The sequence below is a fragment of the Centropristis striata genome, chromosome 14, assembly GCF_030273125.1.
Source record: "Centropristis striata isolate RG_2023a ecotype Rhode Island chromosome 14, C.striata_1.0, whole genome shotgun sequence".
NCBI classification, from domain to species: domain Eukaryota; kingdom Metazoa; phylum Chordata; class Actinopteri; order Perciformes; family Serranidae; genus Centropristis; species Centropristis striata.
This window is the reverse complement of record NC_081530.1, coordinates 28,108,981-28,122,367: the sequence shown is the minus strand read 5'-3', so window position 1 is coordinate 28,122,367 and position 13,387 is coordinate 28,108,981. Positions and strand designations below refer to the sequence as shown.

The 13,387-nt window shown below is 38.5% G+C and overlaps 1 protein-coding gene across 1 annotated transcript; it reads right to left on the bottom strand.

The window, feature by feature from the left end:
- Positions 1-508: 508 nt before the first annotated feature.
- fabp3 (fatty acid binding protein 3, muscle and heart) lies at positions 509-6,131 on the bottom strand. The gene is made up of 4 exons (XM_059350305.1): positions 5,877-6,131; positions 3,215-3,387; positions 1,060-1,161; positions 509-969 (listed from the first exon to the last, which is right to left on the bottom strand). Exons 1-4 carry the CDS (start codon positions 5,947-5,949, stop codon positions 916-918), a joined length of 402 nt encoding a protein of 133 aa, XP_059206288.1. The 5' UTR covers positions 5,950-6,131; the 3' UTR covers positions 509-915.
- Between the last annotated feature and the right edge of the window lie 7,256 nt (positions 6,132-13,387).

Sequence of the window (13,387 nt, the reverse complement as noted above, 5' to 3'; positions counted from 1 at the left end):
TCCTCTCACCTAGCCAGGGCTTGGGCAAGATACACACTTGTATGTACACACACACACACACTGAGGATGTTTTTAGGAGCTATAATTAACTATGTCTGTAAAACCAACTGTAATGGAAACTCTGGTCACATTATTTGGATATACTTGTACAAATGTGTTGCCCTACTGAGCTCTTTTGCCCTTCTGTTTTCTTTCACAGCTTCCTCATACGTATAAAACACCAACCAAGTCCAAGCATGGAATACTTTGAGGCCCATAACACTCAGAAACGACTCTAATTTATGGCCGGATGGCTTTGCATAAATGTCTATTAATCGCAGCTTCCCAGACAATAATTTAAATGATTGAAGTTCTAAAAAAAAAGTGGGAAAAATTAGAAATTTCCCTAAAGGATGTTTACTCAACTCGGTCTCTGTTTCGTAAACTTTGTCTTTAGTCAGTTAACTTTCTGTGTAACTGCCATGTACAAACACTAAAGATCTCAAGTAAAAAAAACAACAACCCGCAGTTATACCAGTTCATCCAACAATGTGGACACATTTATTTTTATTTTTCAGATCTCAAAAGGCAAACTTTAAATTTTAAACAGTTTTCCAGGTTTATCAGGCACCGTGCAGAATACTTTTTCTTAAAAAAAGGAAAATGTGCAGAACTGGATTTTTAGAGAAAAAACAACAACACATCATTGGAATTCATTCAGTGTTATACAGTATAAAGAAAAGGACGGGGATAATGGAGAGGTCACAGTCAGCAGTAACGTTAATACTGAGCGTACAGTATGACAGGACTGAGGGGGTTCTGCAGCAGCCATACGAGGGGTTTGCTTGGCTGGGTTCGAGTGGTGTTAAAAAGTTCAGGGCTGCGGGGTTTCAGTTGATGCAAGAAGATGCTGGAGGGAGTTTTCAGTGTCGAGCTTTACTCTGCCTTCTCGTAGTTACGTGTGCAAACGACATCATTAAGTGTAAGCGTCTGTGATGGAGAGTAAAAGAGGAAGAAATTAAAATACAGTAAACACACAAATACAGATGTTACATTTATGCATTTTGTGCAAGTACTGACCAGTACGAGGGAGTTTCCATTGACTTCCCTGACCAGACTGGTCTCTTTGCCTTTCCACTTCTGTACGTGCACCAACTTCCCATCATCTACCGTTACAGTGGACTAAAGCAAAGAGAGAGACAAGCCGTCAGAGCTTATTACACCCAAGTGTACATAAAAGAACATATAAACAGATTTTTTTTAAATGTCTTTAACATGGAACAAATTACAGCAAATTAAAAACTGACAATAGATTATTTATTTAATACTTTTTTAAAAATCTGTTATTATTAGTAGTAGTAGTAGTATTCTTTTAGGTTTTTTAAAATGTTTATTCATTTTTGTCTTTTTTTAGTTGTTTAAAGTGTGTATACTTATTTACATACACTACATATTTATTAGTCTAATATCAAAGAGAATTATGAAAGAAGTATAAATAACTGTATCATATACTGTCATTATACTTGTGTGTTAAAACAAATATGTTATTCATCAACTTCAGCTAAACAGCGACCTCTGTGGTCACAAGAAACCATTACAGGATGATGATTAATGCTAAAACTTAGTGAAACAAATAGAGAAGTCATGAAGCCCGTAAACTAACCCAGTAGTTATAGCCAGCTGCACATTTTGTTGTTTGCTAATGTGAGCTCATAACCCTCTGGTCATACTGGAGCAAGCTGCAGCAACAAACCCTCAAATGTATTGAATTGATTAGAGGTTTTCTCCCAGATTCACCACTTTAAATCTCATAAATCTGCGCATTTTTTTCTCGTAGATTTGCCACTTTAATCTCGTAAACTTTTTTCTCAAAATATGATTTTCGTATGTTTTTTTTGTTTGTTTTTTTTACACATTCTGGCAGTATGTAATACCCTCCAATATTCTCTAGGGTTGAAATTTGGAATTTGCAAGTATTTCAAAGTGTGCCCTATTAAGGGTTAAAGTGGTGTATCTGGGAGAAAAAAGTTGCTTTTTTCCCACTTTAAATCTCTTAAATCTGCGACTTTTTTTCTTGTAGATTTGCCACTTTAATCTAGTAAATTTGCAACTTTTTTCTAGATATTACCTGAAGTTACCAAATATAGTTCTTTGCCTGATAAAGGGTTAAGAGTTCTGAATCAGAAGGAGAAATGATTTGACTCATAATGAGCCACAATGTTTCCTGTCTCTAGTTTATCTCATCTGAAAAAGTAGTTCAAATACAACGTTTTTTACGGGCATAATGTTGTCATGTGGATTGTTATGTTAGTCTATTCTGTACACAGAGTATGTACTGCACATCTGTGCGTCTTGGGAGGTCAATCCCTCCTCAGAGTTTTTCCTCATCTGAAGTGAGGGTCAAAGGGTGTCTATATTTTGATATATATTAATTAATAAAATTGACTTGACTTTCCATCCATATGACAATACATTTCAGATGTACTCATTTAAATAAGATGACATCCTCATTTCTTTCTTTTCATTCTAGAAAAAGGCTTAATAATTCAACAACTAACCGTTCATTTTAAAATCTAAAGTAGTTCATAGATTATGTTTTATTCTATCAAACTGTATTTTATTTAAAATAATCAGAATCTCTGTTTTCTTTTAGCCCATGTATGAACTAAGACTGAAACACTTTTTATGTATGAGCTAAGACCTCTGCCCCTTATCTATCTTGTGATGGGTCACTGGCTGAAAAACGATCTATCTATCTATCTATCTATCTATCTATCTATCTATCTATCTATCTATCTATCTATCTATCTATCTATCTATCTATCTATCTATCTATCTATCTTTACCCTCCAAGTTAGAATAAGGTTTGTTTCCTGTGTCTTATGTTTGATATTATGGCTGCAAATTATGATGCATTCACCTGACCTCTCCCCCCTGACCTCTGACCTCCCTCCACCTGTTCACATCAAAACAAGTATGATAACCTCCAACTGTGATGAACCACAGTTATTTGTTCTGCCATCAATCATCCTCATGACTGTAATTATCACTTTTTCAATTATGTAATTTAATTATGGATAATTAAAGCACTCATTAGGCGTGTAGTTTTGAAACGGAGCCACTTACAGACTAATAAAGGTTAGAAAGTGTTCGAGTGTATATTTAGGTTTTGTTCTTGAGTGTCGGTATTCATCACTGATTTTCTGTCTATGCAATTTGACCTTTGACCTCTCACCTTAACTTTCCTGTCATCGGCAGTGGTCTCGTCAAACTCCTCTCCCAGCTTGAAGGAGACCTCTGTGTTCTTCATGGTGCTCTGGGTCTTCACCGTCACCGTGTCGCCGTCCACTAGGATGATGGTGGTGGGCTTGGTCAGGTTAGCAACTGCACGTGTGGCCATGCCAACACCTGCAGAAAACAAACACAGACAAGTTATACCGTCTGACACAAAAAAAAAACGGACTAAGAGCCTGCAGCAACGCCAACAGCTCCACCAGTGAACACATGGAACAAACGGACAACGCCTTACTTTAACCGCCCAGATGTGCTTCAGGCTAACAGCAAATAAGATGCAAATTAGCAGTAAACACAAAGTTCACCTGAGGCTGATGGGGAGTGTCAGCAGTTCTTGTCAGTCAGTTGTCAGCAGTTTGCAGGTATTTTGTCATATTGGACAAACTTTTCGACCTGATGGTGGCGCTAAACGCTAAGTTTAAGTGATCGCCAAAGTTACTACAATTCCTCCAAAGAGAGACATGAATGTCTTTATCAGATTTTATGCAAGATGAATGGGCTCTTTGGCAAGAAATGTTAATAGTCCCTTCAAACATGACGCCCTCTGGCCGCTGGACCTGTGCCCAGTAGGCCCATTCAGTAACCCCCTACATGATGTAAGCCATCCAAAAGTTTAAAACACATTACACTCTGAACCAAAATTGTTAACCTCATGATGGCGCTCAAGGAAAAGTCAGGAAATCACAGAAGCAATTATGACTTCTCCTCCAGGGTCAATGAGCATCTGTGCTAAACTCTGTGCTAATGCATCAAGGAGATGTTGAAATATCTGATATCAATGTCAATATCAAAACTTTGACCTGCTGGTGGCGCTAGATTAAATGTTAAGGGAACACCAACACTTTTATAAATAATTCTGTGGGAATAATGGATGCATGTAACTGCATGTTCACTGTTGATCAAACCAATTGTCTTAACATTCATATTTGCAAAAACCCTTTCACACATTATGATTAATTTACAAGGTAAAACTAATACTACCAGAGTGAGAATATGAAGTGTAGTAATGCATTCGTCCTTTGAGTCTCCTTCAGTTCACACACTCTAATCTCTGTTTGTCTGCTGTCCAAATCTGCAACATGTTCTTCAAACACTGCAGGGTCCCACTGACCTGACTGCCTGTCTGAGCATGCATGTGTGCAAATGATTCCTTGCTTTCTTTTAGGGTGTGTGTGTGCGGGATCAAGAGAGTTCATTTCATTGGGTTAGAGTGACTCACACCCATGTCTCGAAAGGAGAAAATCTGTTCTTTTTACAGGCTGACGATCCGGTTCAACTCCAGGAGTTAAAACAACTACACTCCTACAGTCAATACAACAACAAGTCAATGTGTGTGTGTGTGTGTGTGTGTGTGTGTGTGTGTGTGTGTTTGTACTTTCTTCATAGTGAACATGAAGTAAACAGGTTTTTAACCAACATATTGAGGACATTTTTTGGGAAGTGAGGACATTCAGGCTGTCCTCACTTCTTCAAAGGCCTGTTTGAGGGTTAGGACTCGATTTTACAGTGAAAAATATAATTAGGGTTAAGTTAGGGTTAAGGAAAAGGTTTTTTACGATTACTTTTAAAATTAAGTTGTAACAGTTAAGATTAGCATAATGCATTCTATCAATGAGTGTCCTCAGGGGTGTGTGTGTGTGTGTGTGTGTGTGTGTGCGCGTGTGTGTGTGTGCGCGTGTGTGTGTGTGTGTGTGTGTGTGCGTGTGTGTGCCAACGCCTCATTGATCAAGAGGATCGAGGTTAGAGGTTGCAGGATCTCTGGTTTCCATGGGGACCACTGCAGGCAGGTCACTGTTAATATGACTCTGAGGTCAGTTGGCATGAACCTCTCACACACTCACACACACACATATACAACCTCACAAAGTCAAATAGTTTAGTGTCATTCTTCATCACGGCTGTAAAAGTCCGAGCACCTGCCCCCATCACACACACACACACACACACACACACACACACACACACACACACACACTCACACACCAAACCATGGAGTGTGTGTGAGATATTTCGAAGCCCACTCTATCCGTACATTCTCGTCCCATTGGCTCCTTGGCATTGGGACCATCTTAATATTCAACTCCTCCCATGGCCTCAAACAATGAGCAGCTTTCAGCGAAGGTCACCCACATTATGCTCGAGTGTGTGAATGCCAGTTTGTTGCCATTCAGAATTTCTCACAGTCGCGGGGGGTTTCTCCACTAAAAGAGAGAGCCCCTCCCTGGTTTCCAGCAGCACTTAGACCATGCGGTCAACCACTCTTCCTCTTTTACCTCCCCCCATGATTCCCATCCTCTCCTGTTTTCTTTCTCTCTTCTTTACACCCTCCCTTTCTCTTCTACCTCTATTTTTCCCATTTTCCATCTTGGTTCCTCCCTTATTTACCCCTCCATTGTCTCCCTTTATCTTTACTTTTCTCACAGCTGCTTAAACAGATTGAACACACACACACACACCTTAAAACCATTTATCTTTCCCCTGCCCCGTTTTCACATGTGCGCACATGCAGCACTGGCAGCACTGCATCCTCTCCTGTTACCCACGCATGCGCACACACACTCAAATGCACACATGTACAGTACACACACAAAACACACACTTACCCAGCTCCTTCATGTAACCATCAAAGTTAACGCTTTCCTTGAGGTTCCATGTGCCAACGAAAGCTTCAGCCATATCTGCAGCGGTGTGGAGGAATGAGGGTGGCTGAGAGAGGGTGTGTGTATGAAAGGAAGAAAGAGAGAGAGAGAGATAGGGTGTGTGTGTGTGTGTGTGTATGAGGCGGCGAAGCAAGGGAGAGACAGAATGAGAGAAGAGGGAGAGAAGCAGAGAGAGTTTAGTCACCACCACAAGCTGTGCTGCAACCCTACTGGCTGGATTTATACCGGCTGTTCATGATGTCATCAGGCTGTGCAGAGAGCGCAGGGGAGGAGGGAGGGAGGGGAGGAGAGGGGGATGGAGACAAAAGAGAGAAAGACAGGCAGAGTACATGTGTGATATACTTGTTTTTGCAAATATTAGTCCCAGGGGTATAAAGTAGACTTGAATGCTATTTGAAATGCCTAGTTTGCACCACTTTGTTGGTAGTATTGCATGTATTATAGTGTTGTAGTAGAAACATAAATAGTGTACAGGAATGTGGCACTCTTACATTCTGAATGATTACACATGGTACATGGTATGCTGTAAAACTACCTAGTTAGGCCTCAAAAACAAACATTTCAGACAACACATTTACATTTTTGAAGGAGTTAGAGGGGGAGGATCAGAAAGAGCAGCAGGGCCACCATAAACACACCCAGGCTTAAAAGAATAAAAGCAGAGTAAAGAGAAGGGGGAGGAAGGGGAGGAGAAGAGCGAGGAGGTGATGAACAATCCCCCTCACTGTCAGACAGAGAAGAAAAACAGATTGAGCCTGAGGGGAGGAGGGAGACGGGGGTGATTGATTTTTTTTTTACTGCATGGTGGGGGGTTTCAGGCTGAAAAGACGGCCCTGACGGTCCTCACTGCCCCCTCTCCATGCTTCACTTCGTTTCTCCTCTTCCTCAGGTTTTCCACCTGTAATTGTTCTCATTTGACCTTTACTGACCTCCGTCTGGCCTGCCAGAGAACAACAAGTTATCTGGCAGGCACACTGAGTGTTACGATAATGGTAGATGAACTTGTTTTAGTTGTTTTGGAGAACATTGTATTAACTCATATTAATTCCTCTAAAGGCTAACCATTACCTAACCAAGAAAATCTTGTCATCAACAAACTCTGTAAAAATGCCTGTGAACCTGTGTGTTGTGTTGTGTGTGTGTGTGTGTGTGTGTGTGTGTGTGTGTTTTTGTGGCACTAAGTTCTCTGTGCCACTGACCTCAATTATTTTTAAAAGTAGTTTGAAACGTGTCAATCAGCCGCGCCTTAATATGAACGTTTGTACTGTAAAATATCATGCAACAATCCTCATCAGAGTGCGGCACTCACAAGAGCACCAAATTGTGTATCCATCCACGACTGAAAATAATCCAAAACAAATGCACTACTTACTTGTGTTTGAGTAACATGACCAAAATTAATTTTGCTTTAATGATGTCTATGTCCACTAAAATGTGTGCCCTTGACTATACTGACTTTGTACCTGTGCAAAGTTTGTCACAAGAGAGGTGTTTTCACATTCTTCTGATCACTTATCTAAAATATTCTCAATTTAAAGGCCCATCACTGTCAAATATACAAAAAACAGGGGAATGGATCATCCAGCACAGAGCAGATTTGTGTGAGGTTTAAACATGTATGGTTGAATTTCTCAGTTGTTTTCTCTGAAGTGATCTTTTTGGGAACAGCTCTTTAAAGGTTAACCAAGCATTATTTGTTTTTTTACATTTAATGTGGGGAAAACCATGCCAAACAAATATTTATCAGACCACTCCTACATACCTTAAAACATGTCTATATTTTGAAATCAAAGTATACTGTATTTCTGTGACCTGTTTTACCTGATTTCACGAGAACCAGTGGGCTAACTGCTTAACATTAGACAGGCTAAGTACTGAGAGAGAGACTCATGCATTGTTAGCTTTGTTAGCCTATTTAGCAACATTTGAATGTAAATGTGATGATAAGTGTAGAGTTGTTTGCTTAAAAGGCAGGCCACTGTGAATCATATCTGATCAAATCACAGCAGCACAGGCCTGATGAAGCTAATCCACTCAAGTTCTGACTGCTAATCAACTAGATTAAGATAAGGTTTTTTTCCTGCAATTTCACCATTTAATACGTAATCATGTATATGAATGTTATAGAGAGATATTTAAGATTTGAAACAAGTTTTCAGGGACTTCTGGAGGTAGATTTTGATCCAACCGCTACCTGCTGGAAGGCAGGGGGTTTTAAGAATTAAAATACATTGTCTGAAAACAAAAGGTAACAATAGATTTTAAAAAATATTTCATTCTGTTTATTTACATTTTAGACAACGTCCCAACTTTTTTTGGAATGCAGGCCCTGTGCAAGCACAGGAGGTGCTACTGCATTTCTTATGTCACAGAAACCACTGAGAGTAAATGTAGTGTTCATCATGTGCCGGACTATTTCTTGGCCTTGACTTTCCATCCTTCATGATGTTAGCGGTAGCTTCATATTAAGTGTACTGATATGAGAGAGCTCTCTTTCTTCTCACCAACTCTTGACAAGAAAGCACAGGTAAAATTCCCAGAATGTCACATTGTAGATTTAAAACTAATTTTAAAGCCCTAAAGCCATGTCCTTCTCAAAGAGGCCTTGAAAGAAGTGGGGACACGTCGTTACTTGCCAAACATTGGCTCACTCCCAGGGTCTAAAATTCAAATCAGTCCTCACATGCTGTGCTAGAGGACAGACACACACACACACACACACACATACACACACACACACACACACACACACACACACACACACACACACACACACACACACACACCAGCATTAACTGATAAGCACAAATGTCTACTTATCTTATCTCATTTCTGATGAAATTTCACTGCAGATTTGATTTCCTCTGCAGATGGTCTGATGATCTCTGGAAGTTGTGTAATAAAAAGCACACATTTGTAACTAAACTCAGTCCTGCCACACACAAACACACACACACACACACACACACAGAAAAAACAGTGGTTGAGGGGAAATAAAGTCAATAGCTGAATACTGTTACATCACATCACACGATGTCACACACTCTCCCCCACTGCCCTTGTCCTCTAGTTGCCTCCCTTCTCTCTCGTCTATCGGTGTGTCTAAACTGGCACATGTGTGTGTGACAAATCAGTGGCCTGCATGGGTCTGACATTTGACATAAACAGGTGTGAGAGAGACTCATGGAAAAACAGAGAGGGAGAAAGGAGGTGAAAGGTCGAAATCATTTATCTCCAGCCTGAAATACATTCATAGGCTGTGTCTGTGCAAGTGAGTTTTAACATGCTTGATCTTATGCAATCCTATGATTTAGTGCTCTGGGCTGCCACTGTGGTCGTAACTAACATAAAGTTGGATTTTCTTCTGCAGTTTTAGGCAAGAAATTCCCCTCATAGAGGCTGAGAACACATGCCTGACGAATGCGTTTAGCTAGGCTGGGTAAATGAGCCCCAAGACCACATGAATTGACACAAATGGTAACCTTTGTATTAGCTATCACATGAACAGTGCAGAATCTTAGTTTCTACTGAGTTGAACTATGATTTTTGTGTACATAACATAATCAATATTTCAGGCTAGACTGCTGTGGAGGTTGTTGACCAGAGACGTGATTATAGCAGCTATACTGTCCAGGCAAACCCTGCACTACTGCTGTTTGGTCTTAACACACACATCGTCTGCAAGTGTGTGTGTCTAAATGCATTGAGCTGACACAAGCAGAAAGCTGGCCGGCCTGAAATGCTGAACAGGGTTAATTCCCCGAACAGCTAAAGGAAGAGTGGGAGCGGCATAAACCGAGGAATGTTGATACTTCTTCCAGCTTTCTTGTGGCTTTCCTGTGCATCTGTATGTGACTGTGTGAATACTTCAAATACATAAACATCTGGACATGTCCCTCCCTTCTCTGACATGCATTTATTTGTTCACTCATTCATTGTGCAGCCTCTCCCTCGACTTCTCCGGTGGTGCTCATCTGCACACATTCTCACTCCCTCGTCTAAATGGAGCCTGAGTGACAAGATTAGTTAAATGTGTGAAATCACAGCTCTGCCTGACTCAGATTACAGATGACTAGACTTTTAAACATGCCTTTATTTATTGGGTACCATTTTTAATACAGTATCTTTTTAACCAGTGTATAAGATGTAATTCATTGATTTCTTAATGGCTTTAATCTAATTAAAACTGGATTTTTTCCATGATAATTAGTCCATAAGAGTTTTTCAAGTCCATTATTTTTTATATTGTTCACATTTTCTGCAGATCTTTTCCACAAGGAGTGACAGAAAGTTAATAAATACATTTAAACAAGCGCTGTGAATAAATACACTTTTGTATTTTACTTGAGTATTTCCATTTCATGCTACATTATACTTCTACTCCCACCACATTTTGGAAGGCGGTATTGGACTTTTACACCAAAAACTTTGCAAATTCTGTGACTGAGTTACTGAACTACTTATATATTTATATTATAAATGTATTATAACCTAAATGCAGATACATATTTGACACATTTATGCAATTCTTGCAATGTGATCAGGCTAAAATTAATGCATTCATTAATGAGTGAAATTGATTTTAAAAAATGTTTAAAAAAATACTATACCTCTTAATAATAGAAAATGTATTGGAGAATCATATACAGTCATGTAAAAAATTATTAGACCAAAATGACCAAAATCATTATCAAGAAAACCATGGAAAATGGCTAGATATCAGCTCTGAAATTAAACTCTTATGAGCTATTTTTGTTGTTATCATTATATCTGTCCAAACAAGTGTACCTTTAGTTGTACCAGGCATTAAAATTAGCAAGAAATTGAAGAAAACAGGGGTGGTCTAATAATTTTTTACATGACTGTATGTATTTTTTTTTTCTTGACTATGCATGTTCTGTCATTGATAGAAACCAATAAATATAATGAGAAAAAAGGAAAGAATCCAGCAAAATATACATATTTCAAAATGGGCCATTCACCAAACAGAATCATTTTGCTTTTGGTACATGAAGTTGGTTTAAACCAACAAGAGGGATTTGTTTTACAACCTGGCAACCCTGTTGCCTCGTAAGAAAGTGTCACCATTTATTGTGGTAGCAGTTGGCACACACTGAAGAACTGCAGGGTTGTGTTAATGTGTGTATGTGTTTTGTGTTACCTCTGACGATGGGCCTCAGATTGCATTCCTTGACTTGTTCTGTAAATCCTCTGGTGAGCCAGCAGCAACTTTTAAAAAAAGAGGGGAAAGAACAGACGGCTAGAGTTATTCAAGGTCAGCATGTTAGATTCCCCTCCCTCTTATTTGGAGTTGCTATGTTAAACAGAAAGTTGTCAGAATGAAACCTTTATCACACCACTGCACAACATGAATTTTACAACATAATGTCAAAATAAAGACTTATTATGATTAAATGACAAGATAAAGGGATTAATGGTAATCTAGTTGGATAGTTCATCCAAGGAACCACTTATCCATGTCTGGGAGCAACTCCTCCAGCTGCTGGGACATACAGCAGGTACACCTCTCCCTCTGCTGGCCCAACACCAGTAGTGCACAATAGTATTGCAGTACAGAGCCTTTATTGATTTGGCTGGTTAAGGCAGGTACTGCAACATTTTAATGACCACAAGGACAATACAATAAGAACTAAAATATTAAATATATAAGTCAAGATTTTGGCCCCAAAGCAGAATCAACACTTTTATATCCACATGGTGAGAAACTTTGGTGTGGGGACAATACAAAATGACTCTTAATAGGGCACTCATTGAAATACTTGCAAATTCCATATTTCAACCCTAGAGAATATTGGAGGATATTACATACAGCCAGAATGTGTAAAAAACATACGGACCAGGGGGAGGGGGGTAATATTTTACATTAACAAAATCTCACATTAACGGTAAAAAAAAAGACAAATTTGTGAGAAAAAAAATCTCAAATTAACGGTAAAAAAAAGTTTAACATTTGTGAGAAAAAAAAATCTCAAATTAACGGTAAAAAAAGTAAAAAAAATTGTAAGAAATAAGTTTCAAATTAATGGTTAAAAAGTTGACGAGATGAAAGTGGCAAATCTACGAGAAAAAAATGCGCAGATTTATGAGATTTAAAGTGGTGAATCTGAGAGAAAAAAAGTTGTTTTTTTCCACTTTTTTCTCGTAAATCTGCGACTTTTTTCGTGCAGATTCGCCACTTTAATCTAGTAACGATCTTTGCTGATTAGCTGGAAGAAATCCACGCGGTTCTACGACCTCACAGAGAGTGATGGGGACCCAATTTTGATATCCACTGAAGTTACAAAATATAGTTATTCGCCCGATAAAGGGTTAACCCCATAAAATAAAACAAAAAATAATCAACACCACAATTTTTAAATGATAATGATTTAAAGATAAACTCACAATGTCTTCAGTTAGAGTCCAGCTGGAGACCTTTGTGGCATCTCATGATCAATCTCTCTCCCTTTGTTTCTTCTGCTATCACTCTGTAATGATGGTGTAAAACATGCCTGAGAAAACATCATGCATTGGTCAAAACTGAAGTCAAAGTCAGTGAAACAGAAGTCTACATGGACCACATTTTTCTTGCTTTCACACTAAATGCATTCAGTGGCATTTTCCACAATACTCCACCACCTGCAAATTACAATATATTTGCAGCACATTCTCCAAATGCTTTCACATACTTTAAAAAAAAAAATTAATTGCACATTAAAATTGCCATTTTTGTGCATTTCTGGAGAACTATTTAAAAAATCAGTAACGCTTTATATTAAGGTCCTTGTAATAACCATTAATTAACAAGTAATAAGGCCCTTGTAAGTCTAACAAGATGCTTATTAACATTATTGTGTGTTTATAAGCTTATATAGGTGTTAATAACAAACACATCTTATTTTGTTTGCTTATTGATATTAAGATATACTTTATTGCTCATCTATTATAAGTTAACTATAATTAACTATGCTTTTTGCAACTACCGGATCTAAAGCGACAACAATTCCTTATTACTTGTTAATTGATGGTTATTAAGGACCTTATTCTAAAGCGTTACCAAAAAATCTATAAATCTTAGAAGATTTACAATAAAATGAAATAAAAATTCCAAACACAACTGGTTGCAGTTTTAGCTGAAAGCCTCCCCCTGTGTCCTGTTGTTGTTGTTCATTTAAAAGTTGTGCAGTTCTCCTTGTGTGTGTTTTTTAAGTCAGTGTGTTTTGACTTAATGTAAACTCTCTGAATGAGAATTTTTGCCAGTGTTCTGGTTGCACAAGCTTATTTTGTATGAAGTGTTCTGTTGGTTTTGGAGGCGATATTTATTGTTTGGCCAAGATGCATGTTGCTAATTCAGACTATATGAAGGGTTTTGTTTTGTTTTGTTAAGTGGCTTGATAGTGATGTAAAACACTGCAACACCTAAGAGGCAGCAGACGCAGACGCACTTTCAGGCC

What these genes read in the sequence shown, in the direction of transcription:
- fabp3 (XM_059350305.1), bottom strand. Translation starts at nt 5,949, where the DNA reads ATGGCTGAAGCTTTCGTTGGCACATGGAACCTCAAGGAAAGCGTTAAC. An exon ending in TGGTTACATGAAGGAGCTGG is followed by an intron (nt 3,388 to 5,876) that starts GTAAGTGTGTGT and finishes TGTTTTCTGCAG; the next exon opens with GTGTTGGCATGGCCACACGT. An exon ending in CCGATGACAGGAAAGTTAAG is followed by an intron (nt 1,162 to 3,214) that starts GTGAGAGGTCAA and finishes TCTTTGCTTTAG; the next exon opens with TCCACTGTAACGGTAGATGA.